This window comes from Gallus gallus, chromosome 1, assembly GCF_016699485.2.
Source record: "Gallus gallus isolate bGalGal1 chromosome 1, bGalGal1.mat.broiler.GRCg7b, whole genome shotgun sequence".
Taxonomy (NCBI): Eukaryota; Metazoa; Chordata; class Aves; order Galliformes; family Phasianidae; genus Gallus; species Gallus gallus.
In genome coordinates this window covers 194,190,132-194,215,882 of record NC_052532.1, presented here as the reverse complement: position 1 = coordinate 194,215,882, position 25,751 = coordinate 194,190,132, and the positions used below count along the sequence as shown (strand labels likewise).

The window sequence follows — 25,751 nt, the reverse complement described above, 5'->3', positions numbered from 1 at the left end:
TGGCCCCATAGGGTTATATGGCCCCATAGTGTTTTATGGCCCCATTGCCCAGTATGGCCCCATAGGGTTATATGGCCCTGTAGCACTATATGGCCCCATAGGGTTATATGGCCCCATAGCACAATATGACTCTATAGTGTTATATGGCCCCAAAGGGTTATATGGCTCCATAGAATTATATGGCTCCATAGCGTTATATGGCCCCATAGCACAACATGGCCCCATAGCCCACTGTGGCCCCATAGCACTGTATGGTCCCATAGCACAATATGGCCCCATAGTGTTCTATGGCCCCATAGCACAACATGGCCCCATAGCCCACTGTGGCCCCATAGCACAATATGGCCCCATAGTGTAATATGGCCCCATAGCGCTATATAGCCCCATAGCACAATATGGCCCCATAGCACAATATGGCCCAATAGCGCTATATGGCCCCATAGAGGTATATGGCCCCATAGCACAATATGGCCCTATAGTGTTATATGGCCCCATAGCACAATATGGCCCCATAGTGTTATATGGCCCCATAGCACAACATGGCCCCATAGTGCTATATGGCCCCATAGTGTTCTATGGCCCCATAGCCCAGTATGGCCCCATAGGGTTATATGGCCCTGTAGCACTATATGGCCCCATAGCGTTATATGGCCCCATAGCACAACATGGCCCCATAGTGCTATATGGCCCCATAGCGTTATATGGCCCCATAGCACAATATGGCCCCATAGTGCTATATGGCCCCATAGCGTTATATGGCCCCATAGCACAACATGGCCCCATAGCGTTATATGGCCCCATAGCACAACATGGCCCCATAGTGCTATATGGCCCCATAGCGTTATATGGCCCCATAGCACAATATGGCCCCATAGTGCTATATGGCCCCATAGCGTTATATGGCCCCATAGCACAACATGGCCCCATAGTGCTATATGGCCCCATAGCGTTATATGGCCCCATAGCACAATATGGCCCCATAGTGCTATATGGCCCCATAGCGTTATAAGGCCCCATAGCACAATATGGCCCCATAGTGTTATATGGCCCCATAGCACAATATGGCCCCATAGCACAATATGGCCCCATAGTGTTATATGGCCCCATAGCACAATATGGCCCCATAGCACAATATGGCCCCATAGTGTTATATGGCCCCATAGTGTTATATGGCCCCATAGCACAACATGGCCCCATAGTGCTATATGGCCCCATAGTGTTCTATGGCCCCATAGCCCAGTATGGCCCCATAGGGTTATATGGCCCCATAGCACAATATGGCCCCATAGTGTTCTATGGCCCCATAGCACAATATGGCCCCATAGTGTTATATGGCCCCATAGCACAACATGGCCCCATAGCACAACATGGCCCCATAGAGTTATATGACCCCATAGTGTATTATGGCCCCATAGTGTTATATGGCCCCATAGCACAATATGGCCCCATAGCGTTATATGGCCCTACAGTGTCATATGGCCCCATAGCACAGTATGGTCCCATAGCCCACTATGGCCCCATAGCACAACATGGCCCCATAGTGTTATATGGCCCCATAGCACAATATGGCCCCATAGTGTAATATGGCCCCATAGCACAATATGGCCCCATACCGCAATATGGCCCCATAGTGTTCTATGGCCCCATAGAGGTATATGGCCCCATAGAGGTATATGGCCCCATAGCACAACATGGCCCCATAGTGTAATATGGCCACAATATGGCCCCACAGCACAACATGGCCCCATAGCGCACTGTGACCCCATAGCACAATATGGCCCCATAGCACAATATGGCCCCATAGCACAACATGGCCCCATAGCACAACATGGCCCCATTGCCCACTGTGACCCCATAGCGCAACATGGCCCCATAACGCAATATGGCCCCATAGCACAATATGGCCCCATAGCCCAGTATGGCCCCATAGGGTTGTATGGCCGCATACTGTTATATGGCCCCATAGCACAGTATGGCCCCATAGTGTTATATGGCCCCATAGCACAATATGCCCCATAGTGTTATATGGCCCCATAGCACAACATGGCCCCATAGTGCTATATGGCCCCATAGTGTTCTATGGCCCCATAGCACAATATGGCCCCATAGCACAATATGGCCCCATAGTGTTATATGGCCCCATAGCACAACATGGCCCCATTGCCCACTGTGACCCCATAGCTCAACATGACCCCATAACGCAATATGGTCCCATAGCACAACATGGCCCCATAGCCCAGAATGGCCCCATAGGGTTATATGGCCCCATAGTGTTTTATGGCCCCATTGCCCAGTATGGCCCCATAGGGTTATATGGCCCTGTAGCACTATATGGCCCCATAGGGTTATATGGCCCCATAGCACAATATGACTCTATAGTGTTATATGGCCCCAAAGGGTTATATGGCTCCATAGAATTATATGGCCTCATAGCGTTATATGGCCCCATAGCACAACATGGCCCCATAGCCCACTGTGGCCCCATAGCACTGTATGGTCCCATAGCACAATATGGCCCCATAGTGTTCTATGGCCCCATAGCACAACATGGCCCCATAGCCCACTGTGGCCCCATAGCACAATATGGCCCCATAGTGTAATATGGCCCCATAGCGCTATATAGCCCCATAGCACAATATGGCCCCATAGCACAATATGGCCCAATAGCGCTATATGGCCCCATAGAGGTATATGGCCCCATAGCACAATATGGCCCTATAGTGTTATATGGCCCCATAGTGCTATATGGCCCCATAGCACAATATGGCCCCATAGCGCAATATGGCCCCATAGTGTTATATGGCCCCATAGTGTTATATGGCCCCATAGCACAACATGGCCCCATAGTGTTATATGGCCCCACAGCACCCGTACCCCACACCCCCCGTACCCCATATCCCACCCCATATCCCCCACACGCCCTGCACCCCATACACCACCCCATACCCCCACACCCCCAAATCTCACCCCACACCCCCCCCACCCCCCCCCACCCCATACCCACCCCACACCCCCCATACTCCATATCCCACCCCATACCATCCCATACCCACCCCATACCTCCCATACCCCCCCGTACCCCACCCCATATCCCACCCCATACCCCACCCCATACCCCCCATACCCCATACCCCACTCCACCCCCCACACCCCATATCCCACCCCATACCCCCCATGCCCCCCACACCCCATATCCCACCCCATACCCCCCCATACCCCCCATACCCCACCCCATACCCACCCCATATCCCCCCCATACCCACCATACCCCATACCCCCCCCACTCCATACCCACCCCATATCCCACCCCACAGCCCCCCACCCCACACCCCACCCCATACCCCCCACACCCCTCCATACCCCCCATATCCCCCCCACCCCATACCCCACCCCATATCCCACCCCATACCCACCCCACACCCCACCCCACACCCACCCCACACCCACCCCACACCCCACCCCATACCCCCCCATACCCCCCATACCCCCACACACCATATCCCACCCCATACCCCCCACACCTCCCACACCCCATATCCTCCCCATCCCCCCCCATCCCCCCCATCCCCCCCATCCCCCCCATACCCCATATACACCCCACCCCATACCCCCCCCACCCCCCATACCCACCCCACACCCCCCATACCCCATACCCCCCCCACCCCATATCCCCCCCATACCCACCCCATACCCCCCACACCCCCCACACCCCATATCCTCCCCATCCCCCCCCCATCCCCCCCATACCCCATATACACCCCACCCCATACCCCCCCCACCCTCCATACCCCACCCCACAATCCCCATACCCCATACCCCCCCCACCCCATATCCCCCCCATACCCACCCCATACCCACCCCATACCCCCCATACCCCATATCCCACCCCACAGCCCCCCACCCCACACTCCACCCCATACCCCCCATACCCCCCCCATACCCCCCATACCCCATACCCACCCCATACCCACCCCACACCCCAGCCCATATCCCACCCCATACCCCACCCCATACCCACCCCATATCCCCCCCATACCCACCCCACACCCCACCCCATACCCCCCCATACCCCCCATACCCACCCCATACCCACCCCATATCCCCCCCATACCCACCCCATACCCACCCCATACCCACCCCATATCCCCCTTCCCCCCCATACCCACCCCATACCCCATATCTCATCCCTTACCCCACCCCATACCCCCCCCTACCCCCCATACCCACCCCATACCCACCCCATATCCCCCCCATACCCCACCCCATACCCACCCCATACCCACCCCATATCCCCCCCCATACCCCACCCCATACCCACCCCATATCCCCCACCCCCCCCATACCCCACCCCATCCCCCCCATACCCCCCCCACCACACACCCCATATCTCATCCCATACCCCACCCCATATCCCCCCCATACCGACCCCATACCCCCCCCTCCCTATACCCACCCCACACCCCACCCCATATCCCCCCCATACCCACCCCATACCCACCCCACCCTCCATACCCCACCCCACACCCCCCATACCCCACACCCCCCCCACCCCATATCCCCCCCATACCCACCCCATACCCACCCCATACCCACCCCACACCCCCCATACCCCATACCCCACCCCATATCCCCCCCATATCCCCCCCATACCCACCCCATACCCACCCCACACCCCCCATACCCCATACCCCACCCCATACCCCCCCATATCCCCCCCATACCCCACCCCATACCCCCCCCTACCCCCCATACCCACCCCATACCCACCCCATATCCCCCCCCATACCCCACCCCATACCCCACCCCATACCCACCCCATATCCCCCACCCCCCCCATACCCCACCCCATACCCCCCATACCCCCCCCACCACACACCCCATATCTCATCCCATACCCCACCCCATACCCACCCCATACCCACCCCATATCCCACCCCACCCCATACCCACCCCATACCCACCCCACACCCCCCATACCCCATACCCACCATACCCACCCCATATCCCACCCCATATCCCCCCCATACCCACCCCATACCCACCCCACACCCCATACCCCACCCCATACCCCCCATACCCCCCACACCCCATATCCCCCCCACCCCATACCCCCCCCTACCCCCCATACCCACCCCATACCCACCCCATACCCACCCCATATCCCCCATACCCACCCCATACCCCACCCCATATCCCCCCCCATACCCCCCCCAGCCCATATCCCACCCCATACCCACCCCACACCCCCCATACCCCATAACCCACCCCATACCCCACCCCATACCCCCCATACCCCACACCCCATACCCACCCCATACCCCACTCCACCCCCCACAACCCATACCCCACCCCATACCCCCCCATACCCCACACCCTATACCCACCCCATATCCCCCACCCCCCCCATACCCCATATCCCACCCCATACCCACCCCACACCCCCCATACCCCTCCATGCCCCATACCCCACCCCATACCCCCCCATACCCCACATGCGTTTCCTGGCCGTCCCCCGGCAGTTCCTCCTCACTGCTGGCGCTGCACAGCCGCTGCTGCCGCCCCACTGCCGCCTGGGGGGGACCCCATTAAGAGGGGGGACCCCAATTATAGGGGGGGGGCAATTATAGGGGGGACCCCATTAATAGGGGGGGATCCTAATTATAGAGCGGGACCCCATTTATAGGGGGGGACCCCAATTATAGAGGGGACCCCATTAATAGGGGGGGACCCCATTAATAGGGGGGACCCCATTAATAGGGGGGACCCCAATTGTAGGGGGGGACCCCATATATAGGGGGGGACCCAATTATAGGGGGGGCCCAATTATAGGGGGGACCCAAATTATCGGGGGGACCCCATTTATAGGGTGGGGGCCCCAATTATGAGGGGGACCCCATTAATAGGGGGGGCCCAATTATAGGGGGGGCCCCAATTATAGGGGGGACCCCATTTATAGGGGGGGACCCCATTAATGGGGGGGGCCCCAATTATAGGGGGGGACCCCATTAATAGGGGGGGACCCCATTAATAGGGGGGACCCCAATTGTAGGGGGGGTCCCAATTGTAGGGGGGGACCCATTTATAGGGGGGGACCCCATTTATAGGGGGTACCCCACTTATAGAGGGGGACCCCATTAATAGGGGGGGACCCCAATTATAGAGGGGGACCCCATTAATGGGGGGGGGCATTAATAGGGGGGGCCCAATTATAGGGGGGACACCAATTATGGGGGGGGGCCCATTAATAGGGGGGACCCCATTAATAGGGGGGGGACCCCATTAATAGGGGGGAACCCAATTATAGAGGGGGCCCCATTTATAGGGGGGCCCCAATTATAGGGGGGGACCCCAATTGTAGGGGGGGTCCCAATTGTAGGGGGGGACCCATTTATAGGGGGGGGTCCATTTATAGGGGGGACCCAATTATAGGGGGGGACCCCATTTATAGGGGGGGACCCCAATTGTAGGGGGGGACCCATTTATAGGGGGGGGTTCCATTTATAGGGGGGGACCCCAATTGTAGGGGGGGACCCCATTTATAGGGCTGACCCCATTTATAGGGGGGGACCCCAATTAAAGGGGGGACCCCAATTATAGGGAGGGCCCAATTATGGGGGGGACCCCATTTATAGGGGGGGACCCCATTAATATAGGGGGATCCCAATTATAGGGGGGGACCCAATTATAGGGTGGGGGTCCCCATTTATAGGGCTGACCCCAATTATGGGGCGGGGGCCATTTATAGGGGGGGACCCCATTAATAGGGGGGGACTCCATTTATGGGGCTGACCCCATTTATAGGGAGGGGGTCCCGAATTATAGGGGGTGATCCCATTTATGGGGGGGGACCCCATTTATGGGGCTGACCCCAATTATAGGGGGGGACCCCATTTATAGGGCTGACCCCATTTATAGGGGGGTCCCCAGTTAAAGGGGGGACCCCATTTATAGGGGGAGACCCCATTAATAGGGGGGGACTCCATTTATGGGGCTGACCCCATTTATAGGGCGGGGGTCCCGAATTATAGTGGGTGATCCCATTTATGGGGGGGGGACCCCATTAATAGGGGGGGGGCCATTAATTGGGGGGGACCCCATTTATAGGGCTGACCCCAATTATAGAGGGGACCCCATTTATAGGGGGGCCCCATTTATAGGGGGGGACCCCAATTGTAGGGGGGGACCCACTTATAGGGGGGGACCCCAATTATAGGGGGGGGCCCAATTATAGGGGGGACCCCATTTATAGGGGGGGCCCAATTATAGGGGGGGAACCCAATTATAGGGGGACCCCAATTGTAGGGGACCCCATTAATAGGGGGGGCCAATTATAGGGGGTCCCCATTAATAGGGGGGGACCCATTTATAGGGCTGACCCCAATTATAGGGGGGGACCACATTTATAGGGCTGACCCCATTTATAGGGGGGGACCCCAATTATAGGGCTGACCCCATTTATGGGGTGGACCTCATTTATAGGGCTGACCCCAATTATAGGGGGGACCCCATTTATAGGGGGGGAACCCAATTATAGGGGGGGGGGCCCAATTATAGGGGGGGACCCCATTTATGGGGGGGGCCCCAATTATAGGGGGGGACCCCAATTATAGGGGGGGGGGCAATTATAGGGGGGGACCCCATTTATAGGGCTGACCCCAATTATAGGGGGGGACCCCATTTATAGGGGGGGACCCCATTAATAGGGGGGGATCCCAATTATAGGGGGGGACCCAATTATAGGGTGGGGGTCCCCATTTATAGGGCTGACCCCAATTATGGGGGGGGGGGCCCATTTATAGGGGGGGACCCCATTAATAGGGGGGGACTCCATTTATGGGGCTGACCCCATTTATAGGGCGGGGGTCCCGAATTATAGGGGGTGATCCCATTTATGGGGGGAGGACCCCATTTATGGGGGGGACCCCATTTATAGGGCTGACCCCAAATATAGGGCTGACCCCATTTATGGGGGGGACCCCATTTATGGGGCTGACCCCATTTATAGGGCTGACCCCAAATATAGGGCTGACCCCATTTATGGGGGGGACCCCATTTATGGGGCTGACCCCAAATATAGGGCTGACCCCATTTATGGGGGGGACCCCATTTATAGGGTGAGGGTCCCCATTTATAGGGCTGACCCCATTTATGGGGGGTGACCTCATTTATAGGGCTGAGCCCAATGATAGGGCTGAGCCCAGTAATGGCGTTATGGGGTTATGGGGTTATGGGGTTATGGGGTTCCACCCCATATCCCAACCTGTGGGGTCGTCCCTGGGCTGCAGTGGTCCTCATAGTCGGAGTCATCTGTGGGGTAATAGGGGATGTTATGGGGTGGGGGCTTTATGGGGTGGGGGGACATTATGGGGTGGGGGGCATTATGGGGTGGGGGGGCACTATGGGGTGGGGGGCATTATGGGGTCAGGAGGGGATATTATGGGGTGGGGGGATATAATGGGGTGGGGGGGACAATAAGGGGACATTATGGGGTGGGGGGCATTATGGGGTCAGGAGAGGATATTATGGGGTGGGGGGGCATTATGGGGACATCATGGGGACAGGAAGGGACATTATGGGATGGTGGGATATTATGGGGTGGGGGACATTATGGGGCCATTATGGGGACAGGAAGGAATATTATGGGGTGGGGGGGGACATTATGGGGTCAGGAGGGGATATTATGGGGTTGGGGGACACTATGGGGGCAGGAAGGGATATTATGGGGTGGGGGGACACTATGGGGTCGTTATGGGGTGGGGGGATATTACGGGGTGGGGGGACATTATGGGGATATTATGGGGTGAGGGGGATATTATGGGGTGGGGGGACAATAAGGGGACACTATGGGGTCAGGAGGGGATATTATGGGGTGGGGGGGCATTATGGGGTGGGGAGAGGCATTATGGGGGCATTATGGGGTGGGGAGACAATAAGGGGACATTATGGGGTGGGTGGGATATGATGGGGTGGGGGACATTATGGGGCCATTATGGGGACAGGAAGGGATATTATGGGGTGGGGGGGATATTATGGGGTGGGGGGACACTATGGGGCCGTTATGGGGTGGGGGGGATATTATGGGGTGGGGTGGACATTATGGGGTCAGGAGAGGATATTATGGGGTGGGGGAACATTATGGGGATATTATGGGGTGGGGGGACATTATGGGGGGGGGGATATTATGGGATGGGGGGGCAATAAGGGGACACTATGGGGACAGGAAGGGATATTATGGGATGGGGGGGCACTATGGGGCCGTTACGGGGTGGGGGGGATATTATGGGGTGAGGGGGATATTATGGGGTGGGGGGACACTATGGGGACAGGAAGGGATATTATGGGGAGGGGGGGATATTATGGGGTGGGGGGGCACTATGGGGCCGTTATGGGGTGGGGGGGCAATAAGGGGGCATTATGGGGTGGGGGGGATATTATGGGGTGGGGGGGCACTATGGGGGCATTATGGGGTGGGGAGGCAATAAGGGGGCATTATGGGACAGGAAGGGACATTATGGGATGGTGGGATATGATGGGGTGGGGGACATTATGGGGCCATTATGGGGACAGGAAGGGATATTATGGGGTGGGGGGGGGACATTATGGGGTCAGGAGGGGACATTATGGGGTGGGGGGACATTATGGGACAGGAAGGGACATTATGGGATGGTGGGATATTATGTGGTGGGGGACATTATGGGGCCATTATGGGGCCAGGAAGGGATATTATGGGGTGGGGGGGGGACATTATGGGGTCAGGAGGGGATATTATGGGGTGGGGGGCAATAAGGGGACACTATGGGGACAGGAGGGGACATTGTGGAGGCATTATGGGGTGGGGGGGATATTATGGGATGGGGGGGACACTATGGGGGCATTATGGGACAGAAGAGGATATTATGGGATGGGGGGACACTATGGGGCCGTTATGGGGTTGGGGGATATTATGGGGTGAGGGGGATATTATGGGGATATTATGGGGTGGGGGGACATTATGGGGGGGGGGGATATTATGGGATGGAGGGGCAATAAGGGGACACTATGGGGACAGGAAGGGATATTATGGGATGGGGGGGCACTATGGGGCCGTTATGGGGTGGGGGGGATATTATGGGGTGGGGGGGATATTATGGGGTGTGGGGGACATTATGGGGTCAGGAGGGGATATTATGGGGTGGGGGGGATATTATGGGGTGGGGGGACACTATGGGGCCGTTATGGGGTGGGGGGGCAATAAGGGGGCATTATGGGGTGGGGGGGATATTATGGGGTGGGGGGGCACTATGGGGGCATTATGGGGTGGGGAGGCAATAAGGGGGCATTATGGGACAGGAAGGGACATTATGGGATGGTGGGATATTATGGGGTGGGGGACATTATGGGGCCATTATGGGGACAGGAAGGGATATTATGGGGTGGGGGGGGACATTATGGGGTCAGGAGGGGATATTATGGGGTTGGGGGACACTATGGGGACAGGAAGGGATATTATGGGGTGGGGGGATATTATGGGGTGGGGGGGCATTATGGGGTGGGGAGAGGCATTATGGGGACACTATGGGGTGGGGGGACATTATGGGGTGGGGACATTATGGGGTGGGGGGACAATATGGGGGCATTATGGGGTGGGGGGGCAATAAGGGGACATTATGGGGTGGGGGCATTATGGGGTGGGGGGGATATTATGGGGTGGGGTGGACATTATGGGGTCAGGAGAGGATATTATGGGGTGGGGGAACATTATGGGGATATTATGGGGTGGGGGGACATTATGGGGGGGGGGATATTATGGGATGGGGGGGCAATAAGGGGACACTATGGGGACAGAAAGGGATATTATGGGATGGGGGGGCACTATGGGGCCATTATGGGGTGGGGGGGATATTATGGGGTGAGGGGGATATTATGGGGTGGGGGGACATTATGGGAATATTATGGGGTGAGGGGGATATTATGGGGTGGGGGGACAATAAGGGGACACTATGGGGTCAGGAGGGGATCTTATGGGGTGGGGGGGCATTATGGGGTGGGGAGAGGCATTATGGGGGCATTATGGGGTGGGGGGACAATAAGGGGACATTATGGGGTGGGTGGGATATTATGGGGTGGGGGACATTATGGGGCCATTATGGGGACAGGAAGGGATATTATGGGGTGGGGGGGGACATTATGGGGTCAGGAGGGGATATTATGGGGTGGGGGGACACTATGGGGGCAGGAAGGGATATTATGGGGTGGGGGGGATATTATGGGGTGGGGGGACACTATGGGGACAGGAAGGGATATTATGGGGTGGGGGGGATATTATGGGGTGGGGGGGACACTATGGGGCCGTTATGGGGTGTGGGGGGCATATAATGGGGTAGGGGGGAATATTATGGGGTGGGGGGGCATTATGGGGACATTATGGGGACAGGAAGGGATATTATGGGGTGGGGGGATATTATGGGGTGTGGGGGACATTATGGGGTCAGGAGGGGGTATTATGGGGTGGGGGGACAGTAAGGAGACATTATGGGGTGGGGGCATTATGGGGTGGGGGGGTAATAGGGGATATTATGGGGTGGGGGCATTATGGGGTGTGGAGAGGCATTATGGGGTGGGGGCATTATGGGACAGGAAGGGACATTATGGGATGGTGGGATATGATGGGGTGGGGGACATTATGGGGCCATTATGGGGACAGGAAGGGATATTATGGGGTGGGGGGGATATTATGGGGTGTGAGGGGACATTATGGGGTCAGGAGGGGGTATTATGGGGTGGGGGGGCAATAAGGGGACCCTATGGGGACAGGAAGGGATATTATGGGATGGGGGGGCACTATGGGGCCGTTATGGGGTGGGGGGGATATTATGTGGTGAGGGGGATATTATGGGGTGGGGGGACACTATGGGGACAGGAAGGGATATTATGGGGTGGGGGGACACTATGGGGCCGTTATGGGGTGGGGGGGCAATAAGGGGACATTATGGGGTTGGGGCATTATGGGGTGGGGGGGATGTTATGGGGTGGGGGGGCACTATGGGGTGGGGGGCATTATGGGGTCAGGAGGGGATATTATGGGGTGGGGGGGATATTATGGGGTGGGGGGACACTATGGGGCCGTTATGGGGTGGGGTGAGGGATGTATTATGGGGTTGGGGGGAATATAATGGGGCCATTCTGGGGGCTCACCAAAGTCGGGCGGTGGGGGGGGGGGCGGGGGGGTCTTCGTGGGCAGCGGAGCTGTGGGGAGAGGGGGGTTATTATGGGATGGCGGCCGGGATGGCTCCGCCCCTCCCCCCCCCCCCCCCAACCTCAATATGGGCCCTAAAGGGAGCAGCGGTGGTGTGCAATAGTGCAAGGAATTGTGCAAATGGTGTGGGTTGGAGGCAATGTGGGGGGGGGATGGTGCAAATTAGTGCAAGGGGGAGCGGTAATGGTGCAAAAGAGTGCAAAGGGGAGCTGTAATGGTGCAAATTGGTGCAAAATGGAGCAGTAATGGTGCAAAAGAGTGCAATTTGGACAGGTAATGGTGCAAAATAGTGTAAATTAGAGCTGTAATGGTGCAAAGGAGTGCAAAGTGGAGTGGTAGTCGTGCAAAACAGTGCAAAGGGGAGCAGTAATGGTGCAAAAGAGTGCAAACGGGAGCAGTGATGGTGCAAAACAGTGCAAAGGGGAGTGATAGTTGTGCAAAATAGTGCAAAGGGAAGCAATAATGGTGCAATATAGAGCAAAGGGGAGCAGTAATGGTGCAAATTAGTGCAAAATGGAGCAGTAATGGTGCAAAAGAGTGCAATGTGGAGAGGTAATGGTGCAAAAATAGTGTAAATTGGAGCACTAATGGGGCAAATGAGTGCAAAGCGGAGAGGTAATGGTGCAAAAGAGTGCAAAGGGGAGCAGTAATGGTGCAAAATAGAGCAAAGGGGAGCAGTAATGGTGCAAATTAGTGCAAAATGGAGCAGTAATGGTGCAAAAGAGTGCAATGTGGAGAGGTAATGGTGCAAAATAGTGTAAATTGGAGCACTAATGGGGCAAATGAGTGCAAAGCGGAGAGGTAATGGTGCAAAAGAGTGCAAAGGGGAGCAGTAAGAGTGCAAAATAGTGTAAAATGGAGCAGTAATGGTGCAAAAGAGTGCAATTTGGACAGGTAATGGTGCAAAATAGTGTAAATTAGAGCTGTAATGGTGCAAAAGAGTGCAAAGTGGAGTGGTAGCCGTGCAAAAGAGTGCAAAGGGGAGCAGTAATGGTGCAAATTAGTGCAAAATGGAGCAGTAATGGTGCAAAAGAGTGCAATGTGGAGAGGTAATGGTGCAAAATAGTGTAAATTGGAGCACTAATGGTGCAAAGGAGTGCAAAGTGGAGTGGTAGTCGTGCAAAACAGTGCAAAGGGGAGCAATAATGGTGCAAAAGAGTGCAAACGGGAGCAGTGATGGTGCAAAACAGTGCAAAGGGGAGTGATAGTTGTGCAAAATAGTGCAAAGGGAAGCAATAATGGTGCAAAATAGAGCAAAGGGGAGCAGTAATGGTGCAAATTAGTGCAAAGGGGAGCAGTAAGAGTGCAAAATAGTGTAAATTGGAGCAGTAATTGTGCAAAATGAAGCAGCAGTGGTGCAAAAGGGAGCAGCAATGGTGCAAACTAGTGCAAAGGGGAGTAGTAGTCGTGCAAAACAGCGCAAAAGGGGGCTGTAATGGTGCAAAAGAGTGCAAAGGGAAGCAATAATGGTGCAAATTAGTGCAAAGGGGAGCAGCAATGATGCAAAATGGAGCACTAATGGTGCAAATTAGTGTAAAATGGAGCGGTAAGAGTGCAAAATAGTGCAAAGAGGAGCAGTAATGGTGCAAATTGGTGCAAAATGGAGCAGTAATGGTGCAAAATAGTGCAATGTGGAGAGGTAATGGTGCAAAATAGTGCAAAGGGGAGCAGTAATGGTGCAAAAGAGTGCAAAGGGGAGCAGTAAGAGTGCAAAATAGTGTAAATTGGAGCAGTAATGGTGCAAAATAGTGCAAAGGGGAGCGATAGTCGTGCAAAAGAGTGCAAAGAGTGCAACGTGGAGCAGCAATAGTGCAACGTGGAGGGCTGATGGTGCAGAATGGGGTCATAGTGGTGCAAAATAGTGCAACGGGGGAGCAATAATGGTGCAAATTAGTGCAAAGGTGAGCAATAATGGTGCAAAAGAGTGCAAAGGAGAGCAGCAATGGTGCAAAAGAGTGCAAAGGGGTGTGATAATAGTGCAAAATAGTGCAAAATAGTGCACAGTGGAGTGTTATTCATGCAAAATAGTGCAAAGGGAGGCAATAATGGTGCAAAATAGTGCATAGGGGTGTGATAATAGTGTAAAATAGTGCAAAGGGGAGCAGAAACAGTGCAAAAGAGTGCAAAGGGGTGCAGTAATCGTGCAAATTAGTGCAAAGGAGAGCAGCAATGATGCAAAATGGAGCACTAATGGTGCAAATTAGTGTAAAGCAGAGAGGTAATGGTGCAAAATAGTGATACTCGTGCAAATTAGTGCAAAGGGGAGCAATAATGGTGCAAAAGAGTGCAAAGGAGAGCGATAAGAGTGCAAAATAGTGCAAAAGAGAGCAGTAAGAGTGCAAAATAGTGTAAAGGGGAGCAGCAATGGTGCAAAATAGTGCATAGGGTGTGATAATAGTGCAAAATAGTGCAAAGGGGAGCGATAGTCGTGCAAAAGAGTGCAAAGGGAAGCAATAATGGTGCAAATTAGTGCAAAGGAGAGCGATAAGAGTGCAAAGAGTGCAACGTGGAGCGGCAATAGTGCAACGCGGAGGGCTGATGGTGCACAATAGTCGTGCAAAACAGACGTGGGGCGGCGCTATGGGGCAGCGACCCTCCTCTGTTTGCTCCCCTCCCCCCCCCCCCCATTGCAGTCCCGGCTCCGCACTTCCGGTTCCGGTTCCGCAGCGCACTTCCGGCGGCCCCATAACCGCAATGGGGGGGGGGGGCGATGGGGTTATGGGGTTATGGGGTGGGGGAGGGGGAACCCCTTTGTAACCCCTTAGAGGACCCCATATTCCTCCTTAGGGGTCCCCATATTCCCCCAAAGGACCCCATATCCCCCCCAAAGGACCCCATATCCCCTTAGGGGACCCCATATCCACTTAGGGGTCCCCATATCCCCTTAGGGGACCCCATATCCACATAGGGGTCCCCATATCCCCTTAGGGGTCCCCATATCCACCCTTAAGGATCCCCATTCCCCCATAAGGACCCCATATTCCCTAATGGGTCCCCATATCCCCCCCTAAGGACCCTATATCCCCTTAGGGGTCCCCAAATCCCCCCCCAAAGGACACCATATCCCCTTAGGGGTCCCCATATGCCCCCCAAAAGACCCCATATCCACTTAGGGGTCCCCATATTCCCCCCAAAAGACCCCATATCCCTTTAGGGGTCCCCATATCCCCCCCAAAGGACCCCATATCCCTTTAGGGGTCCCCATATCCCCTCTTAGGGGTCCCAATATCCCCCCAAAGGACCCCATATCCCCTTAGGGGTCCGCATATCCCCCTTAGGGGTCCCCATATCCACTTAGGGGTCCCCATATCCCCCCCAAAGGACCCCATATCCCCTCAGGGGTCCCCATATCCCATATGCCTCCCCAAAGGACCCCATATCCCCTTCGGGGTCCCCATATCCCCTCTTAGGGGTCCCCATATCCCCCCCAAAGGACCCCATATCCCCTTAGGGGTCCCCATATCCCCCCCAAAAGACCCCATATCCCCTCAGGGGTCCCCATATGCCCCCCTAAGGACCCCATATCCCCTTAGGGGTCCCCATATCCCCCCCAAAGGGCCCCATATCCCTTTAGGGTTCCCCATATCCCCCCCAAAAGACCCCATATCCCTTTAGGGGTCCCCATATCCCCTCTTAGGGGTCCCCATATCCCCCCTAAAGGACCCCATATCCACTTAGGGGTCCCCATATCCCCCCCAAAAGACCCCATATCCACTTAGGGGTCCCCATATTCCCCCCGAAAGACCCCATATCCCTTTAGGGGTCCCCATATCCCCTCTTAGGGGTCCCAATATCCCCCCAAAGGACCCCATATCCCCTTATGGGTCCCCATATCCCCCCCAAAGGACCCCGTATCCACTTAGGGGTCCCCATATCCCCCCTAAAGGACCCCATATCCCTTTAGGGTTCCCCATATCCCCCCCAAAAGACCCCATATCCCTTTAGGGGTCCCCATATCCCCTCTTAGGGGTCCCAATATCCCCCCAAAGGACCCCATATCTCCTTAGGGGTCCCCAAATCCCTCCCATAAAGGACCCCATATCCACTTAGGGGTCCCCATATCCACCCCAAAGGACCTCATATCCCCTTAGGGGTCCCCATATCCCCCCAAAGGACCCCATATCCCCTTAGGGGTCCCCATATCCCCCCCAAAGGACCCTGTATCCACTTAGGGGTCCCCATATCACCCCCAAAAGACCCCATATCCCTTTAGGGGTCCCCATATCCCCCCTAAAGGACCCCATATCCCTTTAGGGTTCCCCATATCCCCCCCAAAAGACCCCATATCCCTTAGGGGTCCCCATATCCCCTCTTAGGGGTCCCAATATCCCCCCAAAGGACCCCATATCTCCTTAGGGGTCCCCAAATCCCTCCCATAAAGGACCCCATATCCACTTAGGGGTCCCCATATCCACCCCAAAGGACCCCATATCCCCTTAGGGGTCACAATATCCCCCCAAAGGACCCCATATCCCTTTAGGGGTCCCCATATCCACTTAGGGGTCCCCATATCCCCCCTGAAAGGCCCCATATCTCCTTAGGGGTCCCCAAATCCCTCCCATAAAGGACCCCATATCCCTTTAGGGTTCCCCATATCCCCCCCAAAAGACCCCATATCCCCTTAGGGGTCCCCATATCCCCTTAGGGGTCCGCATATCCCCCTTAGGGGTCCCCATATCCCATATGCCTCCACAAAGGACCCCATATCCCCCCCAAAGAACCCCATATCCCCTCAGGGGTCCCCATATCCCATATCCCCCCCAAAGGACCCCATATCCCCTTAGGGGTCCCCATATCCCCCCAAAAGACCCCATATCCCTTTAGGGGTCCCTATATCCCCTCTTAGGGGTCCCTATATCCCCCCAAATGACCCCATATCCCCTTAGGGGTCCCCATATCCACCCTTAAGGATCCCCATTCCCTCCTAAGGACCCCATATTCCCTTAGGGATCCCCATATCCCCCCCAGAAGGACCCCATATCCCCTTAGGGGTCCCCATATCCCCCCCAAAAGACCCCATATCCCTTTAGGGTTCCCCATATCCCCCCAGTGGACCCCATATCCCCGCAAAGGACCCCATATCCCCTTATGGGTCCTCATATCCCCTTAGGGGTCCCCATATCCCTTTAGGGGTTCCCATATACCCCCCAAAAGACCCCATATCCCCTTAGGGTTCCCATATCCCCCCCGAAAGACCCCATATCTCCTTAGGGGTCCCCAAATCCCCCCCATAAAGGACCCCATATCCCCTTAGGGTTTCCCATATCCCCCCTAAAGGACCCCATATCCACTTAGGGGTCCCCATATCCCCCCCAAAGGACCCCATATCCCCTTAGGGGTCCCCATATCCCCCCCTAAGGACCCCATATCCCCTTAGGGGTCCCCATATGCCCCCCAGAAGGACCCCATATCCACTTAGGGGTCCCCATATCCCCCCCAAAGGACCCCATATCCCCTTAGGGGTCCCCATATCCCATATGCCTCCACAAAGGACCCCATATCCCCTCTTAGGGGTCCCTATATCCCCCCCATAAAGGACCCCATATCCCCTTAGGGGTCCCCAACCCCCCCTTAAGGGTCCCCATATCCCCCCCAAAGGACCCCATATCCCTTTAGGGGTCCCCATATCCCCTCTTAGGGGTCCCTATATCCCCCCAAAGGACGCCATATCCCCTTAGGGGTCCCCATATCCCCCCAAAAGACCCCATATCCCTTTAGGGGTCCCTATATCCCCTCTTAGGGGTCCCTATATCCCCCCAAATGACCCCATATCCCCTTAGGGGTCCCCATATCCACCCTTAAGGATCCCCATTCCCCCCTAAGGACCCCATATTCCCTTAGGGATCCCCATATCCCCCCCAGAAGGACCCCATATCCCCTTAGGGGTCCCCATATCCCCCCCAAAAGACCCCATATCCCTTTAGGGTTCCCCATATCCCCCCAGTGGACCCCATATCCCCGCAAAGGACCCCATATCCCCTTATGGGTCCCCATATCCCCTTAGGGGTCCCCATATCCCTTTAGGGGTTCCGATATACCCCCCAAAAGACCCCATATCCACTTAGGGGTCCCATATCCCCCCCGAAAGACCCCATATCTCCTTAGGGGTCCCCAAATCCCCCCCAGAAGGACCCCATATCCACTTAGGGGTCCCCATATCCCCCCCAAAGGACCCCATATCCCCTTAGGGGTCCCCATATCCCATATGCCTCCACAAAGGACCCCATATCCCCTCTTAGGGGTCCCCATATCCCCCCCATAAAGGACCCCATATCCCCTTAGGGGTCCCCAACCCCCCCTTAAGGGTCCCCATATCCCCCCCAAAGGACCCCATATCCCTTTAGGGGTCCCCATATCCCCTCTTAGGGGTCCCTATATCCCCCCAAAGGACGCCATATCCCCTTAGGGGTCCCCATATCCCCCCAAAAGACCCCATATCCCTTTAGGGGTCCCTATATCCCCTCTTAGGGGTCCCTATATCCCCCCAAATGACCCCATATCCCCTTAGGGGTCCCCATATCCACCCTTAAGGATCCCCATTCCCCCCTAAGGACCCCATATTCCCTTAGGGATCCCCATATCCCCCCCAGAAGGACCCCATATCCCCTTAGGGGTCCCCATATCCCCCCCAAAAGACCCCATATCCCTTTAGGGTTCCCCATATCCCCCCAGTGGACCCCATATCCCCGCAAAGGACCCCATATCCCCTTATGGGTCCCCATATCCCCTTAGGGGTCCCCATATCCCTTTAGGGGTTCCCATATACCCCCCAAAAGACCCCATATCCCCTTAGGGTTCCCATATCCCCCCCGAAAGACCCCATATCTCCTTAGGGGTCCCCAAATCCCCCCCATAAAGGACCCCATATCCCCTTAGGGTTTCCCATATCCCCCCTAAAGGACCCCATATCCACTTAGGGGTCCCCATATCCCCCCCAAAGGACCCCATATCCCCTTAGGGGTCCCCATATCCCCCCCAAAGGACCCCATATCCACTTAGGGGTCCCCATATCCCCCCCAAAGGACCCCATATCCCCTTAGGGGTCCCCATATCCCATATGCCTCCACAAAGGACCCCATATCCCCTCTTAGGGGTCCCCATATCCCCCCCAAAAGGACCCTATATCCACTTAGGGGTCCCCAAACCCCCCTTAAGGGTCCCCATATCCCCCCCTAAGGACCCCATATCCCCTTAGGGGTCCCCATATCCCCCCCAAAGGACCCCATATCCCTTTAGGGTTCCCCATATCCCCCCCAAAGGACCCCATATCCCTTTAGGGGTCCCCATATCCCCTCTTAGGGGTCCCCATATCCCATATCCCCCCCAAAGGACCCCATATCCCCTTAGGGGTCCCCATATCCCCCCAAAAGACCCCATATCCCTTTAGGGGTCCCTATATCCCCTCTTAGGGGTCCCTATATCCCCCCAAATGACCCCATATCCCCTTAGGGGTCCCCATATCCACCCTTAAGGATCCCCATTCCCTCCTAAGGACCCCATATTCCCTTAGGGATCCCCATATCCCCCCCAGAAGGACCCCATATCCCCTTAGGGGTCCCCATATCCCCCCCAAAAGACCCCATATCCCTTTAGGGTTCCCCATATCCCCCCAGTGGACCCCATATCCCCGCAAAGGACCCCATATCCCCTTATGGGTCCTCATATCCCCTTAGGGGTCCCCATATCCCTTTAGGGGTTCCCATATACCCCCCAAAAGACCCCATATCCCCTTAGGGTTCCCATATCCCCCCCGAAAGACCCCATATCTCCTTAGGGGTCCCCAAATCCCCCCCATAAAGGACCCCATATCCCCTTAGGGTTTCCCATATCCCCCCTAAAGGACCCCATATCCACTTAGGGGTCCCCATATCCCCCCCAAAGGACCCCATATCCCCTTAGGGGTCCCCATATCCCCCCCTAAGGACCCCATATCCCCTTAGGGGTCCCCATATGCCCCCCAGAAGGACCCCATATCCACTTAGGGGTCCCCATATCCCCCCCAAAGGACCCCATATCCCCTTAGGGGTCCCCATATCCCATATGCCTCCACAAAGGACCCCATATCCCCTCTTAGGGGTCCCTATATCCCCCCCATAAAGGACCCCATATCCCCTTAGGGGTCCCCAACCCCCCCTTAAGGGTCCCCATATCCCCCCCAAAGGACCCCATATCCCTTTAGGGGTCCCCATATCCCCTCTTAGGGGTCCCTATATCCCCCCAAAGGACGCCATATCCCCTTAGGGGTCCCCATATCCCCCCAAAAGACCCCATATCCCTTTAGGGGTCCCTATATCCCCTCTTAGGGGTCCCTATATCCCCCCAAATGACCCCATATCCCCTTAGGGGTCCCCATATCCACCCTTAAGGATCCCCATTCCCCCCTAAGGACCCCATATTCCCTTAGGGATCCCCATATCCCCCCCAGAAGGACCCCATATCCCCTTAGGGGTCCCCATATCCCCCCCAAAAGACCCCATATCCCTTTAGGGTTCCCCATATCCCCCCAGTGGACCCCATATCCCCGCAAAGGACCCCATATCCCCTTATGGGTCCCCATATCCCCTTAGGGGTCCCCATATCCCTTTAGGGGTTCCGATATACCCCCCAAAAGACCCCATATCCACTTAGGGGTCCCATATCCCCCCCGAAAGACCCCATATCTCCTTAGGGGTCCCCAAATCCCCCCCAGAAGGACCCCATATCCACTTAGGGGTCCCCATATCCCCCCCAAAGGACCCCATATCCCCTTAGGGGTCCCCATATCCCATATGCCTCCACAAAGGACCCCATATCCCCTCTTAGGGGTCCCCATATCCCCCCCATAAAGGACCCCATATCCCCTTAGGGGTCCCCAACCCCCCCTTAAGGGTCCCCATATCCCCCCCAAAGGACCCCATATCCCTTTAGGGGTCCCCATATCCCCTCTTAGGGGTCCCTATATCCCCCCAAAGGACGCCATATCCCCTTAGGGGTCCCCATATCCCCCCAAAAGACCCCATATCCCTTTAGGGGTCCCTATATCCCCTCTTAGGGGTCCCTATATCCCCCCAAATGACCCCATATCCCCTTAGGGGTCCCCATATCCACCCTTAAGGATCCCCATTCCCCCCTAAGGACCCCATATTCCCTTAGGGATCCCCATATCCCCCCCAGAAGGACCCCATATCCCCTTAGGGGTCCCCATATCCCCCCCAAAAGACCCCATATCCCTTTAGGGTTCCCCATATCCCCCCAGTGGACCCCATATCCCCGCAAAGGACCCCATATCCCCTTATGGGTCCCCATATCCCCTTAGGGGTCCCCATATCCCTTTAGGGGTTCCCATATACCCCCCAAAAGACCCCATATCCCCTTAGGGTTCCCATATCCCCCCCGAAAGACCCCATATCTCCTTAGGGGTCCCCAAATCCCCCCCATAAAGGACCCCATATCCCCTTAGGGTTTCCCATATCCCCCCTAAAGGACCCCATATCCACTTAGGGGTCCCCATATCCCCCCCAAAGGACCCCATATCCCCTTAGGGGTCCCCATATCCCCCCCAAAGGACCCCATATCCACTTAGGGGTCCCCATATCCCCCCCAAAGGACCCCATATCCCCTTAGGGGTCCCCATATCCCATATGCCTCCACAAAGGACCCCATATCCCCTCTTAGGGGTCCCCATATCCCCCCCAAAAGGACCCTATATCCACTTAGGGGTCCCCAAACCCCCCTTAAGGGTCCCCATATCCCCCCCTAAGGACCCCATATCCCCTTAGGGGTCCCCATATCCCCCCCAAAGGACCCCATATCCCTTTAGGGTTCCCCATATCCCCCCCAAAGGACCCCATATCCCTTTAGGGGTCCCCATATCCCCTCTTAGGGGTCCCCATATCCCCCCTAAAGGACCCCATATCCACTTAAGGGTCCCCATATCCCCCGCAAAAGACCCCATATCCCTTTAGGGGTCCCCATATCCCCTCTTAGGGGTCCCCATATCCCCCCTAAAGGACCCCATATCCACTTAGGGGTCCCCATATCCCCCCCTAAGGACCCCATATCCCCCCCAAAGAACCCCATATCCCCTCAGGGGTCCCCATATCCCATATGCCTCCCCAAAGGACCCCATATCCCCTCAGGGGTCCCCATATCCCCCCAAAAGACCCCATATCCCTTTAGGGGTCCCTATATCCCCTCTTAGGGGTCCCTATATCCCCCCAAATGACCCCATATCCCCTTAGGGGTCCCCATATCCACCCTTAAGGATCCCCATTCCCCCCTAAGGACCCCATATTCCCTTAGGGATCCCCATATCCCCCCCAGAAGGACCCCATATCCCCTTAGGGGTCCCCATATCCCCCCCAAAAGACCCCATATCCCTTTAGGGTTCCCCATATCCCCCCAGTGGACCCCATATCCCCGCAAAGGACCCCATATCCCCTTATGGGTCCCCATATCCCCTTAGGGGTCCCCATATCCCTTTAGGGGTTCCCATATACCCCCCAAAAGACCCCATATCCCCTTAGGGTTCCCATATCCCCCCCGAAAGACCCCATATCTCCTTAGGGGTCCCCAAATCCCCCCCATAAAGGACCCCATATCCCCTTAGGGTTTCCCATATCCCCCCTAAAGGACCCCATATCCACTTAGGGGTCCCCATATCCCCCCCAAAGGACCCCATATCCCCTTAGGGGTCCCCATATCCCCCCCTAAGGACCCCATATCCCCTTAGGGGTCCCCATATCCCCCCCAGAAGGACCCCATATCCACTTAGGGGTCCCCATATCCCCCCCAAAGGACCCCATATCCCCTTAGGGGTCCCCATATCCCATATGCCTCCACAAAGGACCCCATATCCCCTCTTAGGGGTCCCCATATCCCCCCCAAAAGGACCCTATATCCACTTAGGGGTCCCCAAACCCCCCTTAAGGGTCCCCATATCCCCCCCTAAGGACCCCATATCCCCTTAGGGGTCCCCATATCCCCCCCAAAGGACCCCATATCCCTTTAGGGTTCCCCATATCCCCCCCAAAGGACCCCATATCCCTTTAGGGGTCCCCATATCCCCTCTTAGGGGTCCCCATATCCCCCCTAAAGGACCCCATATCCACTTAAGGGTCCCCATATCCCCCGCAAAAGACCCCATATCCCTTTAGGGGTCCCCATATCCCCTCTTAGGGGTCCCCATATCCCCCCTAAAGGACCCCATATCCACTTAGGGGTCCCCATATCCCCCCCAAAGGACCCCATATCCCCCCCAAAGAACCCCATATCCCCTCAGGGGTCCCCATATCCCATATGCCTCCCCAAAGGACCCCATATCCCCTCAGGGGTCCCCATATCCCATATGCCTCCACAAAGGACCCCATATCCCCTTAGGGATCCCCATATCCACGTAGGGGTCCCCATATCCCCCCATAAAGGACCCCATATCCCCTTAGGGGTCCCCATATCCCCCCCAGAAGGACCCCATATCCCCTTAGGGGTCCCCATATCCCCCCCAAAAGACCCCATATCCCTTTAGGGTTCCCCAAATCCCCCCCATAAAGGACCCCATATCCCCTTAGGGGTCCCCATATCCACTTATGGGTCCCAAATCCCCCTCAAAGGACCCCATATCCCCTTAGGGGTCCCCATATCCCCCCCAAAAGACCCCATATCTCCTTAGGGGTCCCCAAATCCCCCCCATAAAGGACCCCATATCCCCTTAGGGGTCCCCATATCCTCGTTTTGGGTCCCAAATCCCCCCCAAAGGACCCCAAATTCCCTTAGGGTCCCCATATCCCCCCCGAAAGACCCCATATCTCCTTAGGGGTCCCCAAATCCCCCCCCATAACGGACCCCATATCCCCTCAGGGGTCCCCATAACCTCTTGTGGGTCCCAAATCCCCCCCAAAGGACCCCATATCCCCTCAGGGGTCCCCATATCCCCCCCAAAGGACCCCATATCCCCTTAGGGGTCCCCATATAGGGTTCCCATAGGGGAAGGGGATCATTAATGGGGGAATTTGGGGACATGGGGAACCCTAAGGGGGTATGGGGACCCCAAGGGGGGGATATGGGGCCATAAGGACCCCTAAATGGATATGGGGACCTCAAATGGGGATATGGGGACCCCAAAAGGAGAATGGGGCAATAAGGACCCGTAAGGAGTATGGAGACCCTAAAAGGGGGGATATGGGGACACCCAGGGGGGATATGGGGCCATAAGGACCCCTAAGAGGCTATAGGGAACCCCAAAGGGTGGATATGGGGACCCCACGGGGGGAGATGGGGCCATAAGGACCCTTAAGAGGCTATGGGGAACCCCAAAGGGGGGATATGGGGACCCCCAAGGGGGGGATATGGGGCCATAAGGACCCCTAAAGGGATATGGGGACCTCAAGGGGGGAATATGGGGCCATAATGACCCCTAATGGAGTATAGGGGCCTCCAAGGGGAGGTTATGGGGACATAAGGACCCCTAAATGGATATGGGGAACCTCAAAGAGGGGATATGGGGACCCCAAGTGGGGGATATGGGGCCATAAGGACCCCTAAATGGATATGGGAACCCCAAAGAGGGGATATGGGGACCCCAAGGGGGGGTTATGGGGCCATAAGAACCCCTAATGGAGTATGGGGTTCTCCAATGGGGGCTATGGGGCCATAAAGACCCCTAAGAGGCTATAGGGAACCACAAAGGGGGTCTATGGGGCCATAAGGACCCCTAAGGGGCTATGGGGAACCCCAAAGGGGGGATATGGGAACTCCAAGGGGGGGATATGGGGTCATAAGGAGCCCTAAGAAGCTATAGGGAACCCCAAAGGGGGGATATGGGAACCCCAAAGGGGGGATATGGGGACCCCAAGGGGGGGATATGGGGACATACAGACCCCTAAAGGGATATGGGGACCCCAAGGGGGGGTTATGGGGCCATAAGAACCCCTAAAGGGATATGGGGACCCCCAAGGGGGGGCTATGGGGCCATAAGGACCCCTAAGAGGCTATAGGGAACACCAAAGGGGGGATATGGGGACCTCAAGGGGGGATATGGGGCCATAAGGACCCCTAAAGGGATATGGGGACCTCAAGGGGGGGATATGGGGCCATAAGGACCCCTAATGGGGTACTGGGACCCCCAAAGGGGGGTTATGGGGCCATAAGGACCCCTAAGGGGCTACAGGGAACCCCAAGGGGGGATATGGGGACCCCAAGTGGGGGATATGGGGTCATAAGGACCCCTAAAGGAATATGGGGACCCCAAGGGGGGGATATGGGGCCATAAGGACCCCTAAGGGGCTATGGGGACCTCAAGGGGGGTGATATGGGGACCCCAAGGGGAGTATGGGGATATGACGACCCCTAAGTGGTTATGGGGACCCCAAAGGGGGGATATGGGGACCTCAAGGGGGAATATGGGGCCATAAGGACCCATAAATGGATATGGGGACCTCAAGGGGGGGGTTATGGGGTCATAAGGAGCCCTAAATGGATATGGGGACCCCCCCCCCCCCCCACATACCTGCCTCCCTCCCGTTGAGCCCCAAGCCTGGGG

The 25,751-nt window shown here is 56.3% G+C and overlaps 1 protein-coding gene across 1 annotated transcript in view; it reads right to left on the bottom strand.

Moving 5' to 3' along the window:
* LOC107050420 (arf-GAP with Rho-GAP domain, ANK repeat and PH domain-containing protein 1-like) overlaps window positions 1–14,922 on the bottom strand; it is a 102,310-nt gene extending 87,388 nt beyond the window's left edge. The window contains exons 1-4 of the mRNA XM_046904194.1: window positions 14,883–14,922; window positions 12,175–12,225; window positions 8,261–8,307; window positions 5,488–5,570 (exon numbers count right to left, since the gene is read on the bottom strand). Of these exons, the coding sequence (XP_046760150.1) occupies window positions 5,488–5,570; window positions 8,261–8,307; window positions 12,175–12,225; window positions 14,883–14,922 (221 nt within the window). The remainder of the gene's footprint in view (window positions 1–5,487; window positions 5,571–8,260; window positions 8,308–12,174; window positions 12,226–14,882) is intronic.
* Window positions 14,923–25,751: the final 10,829 nt, after the last annotated feature.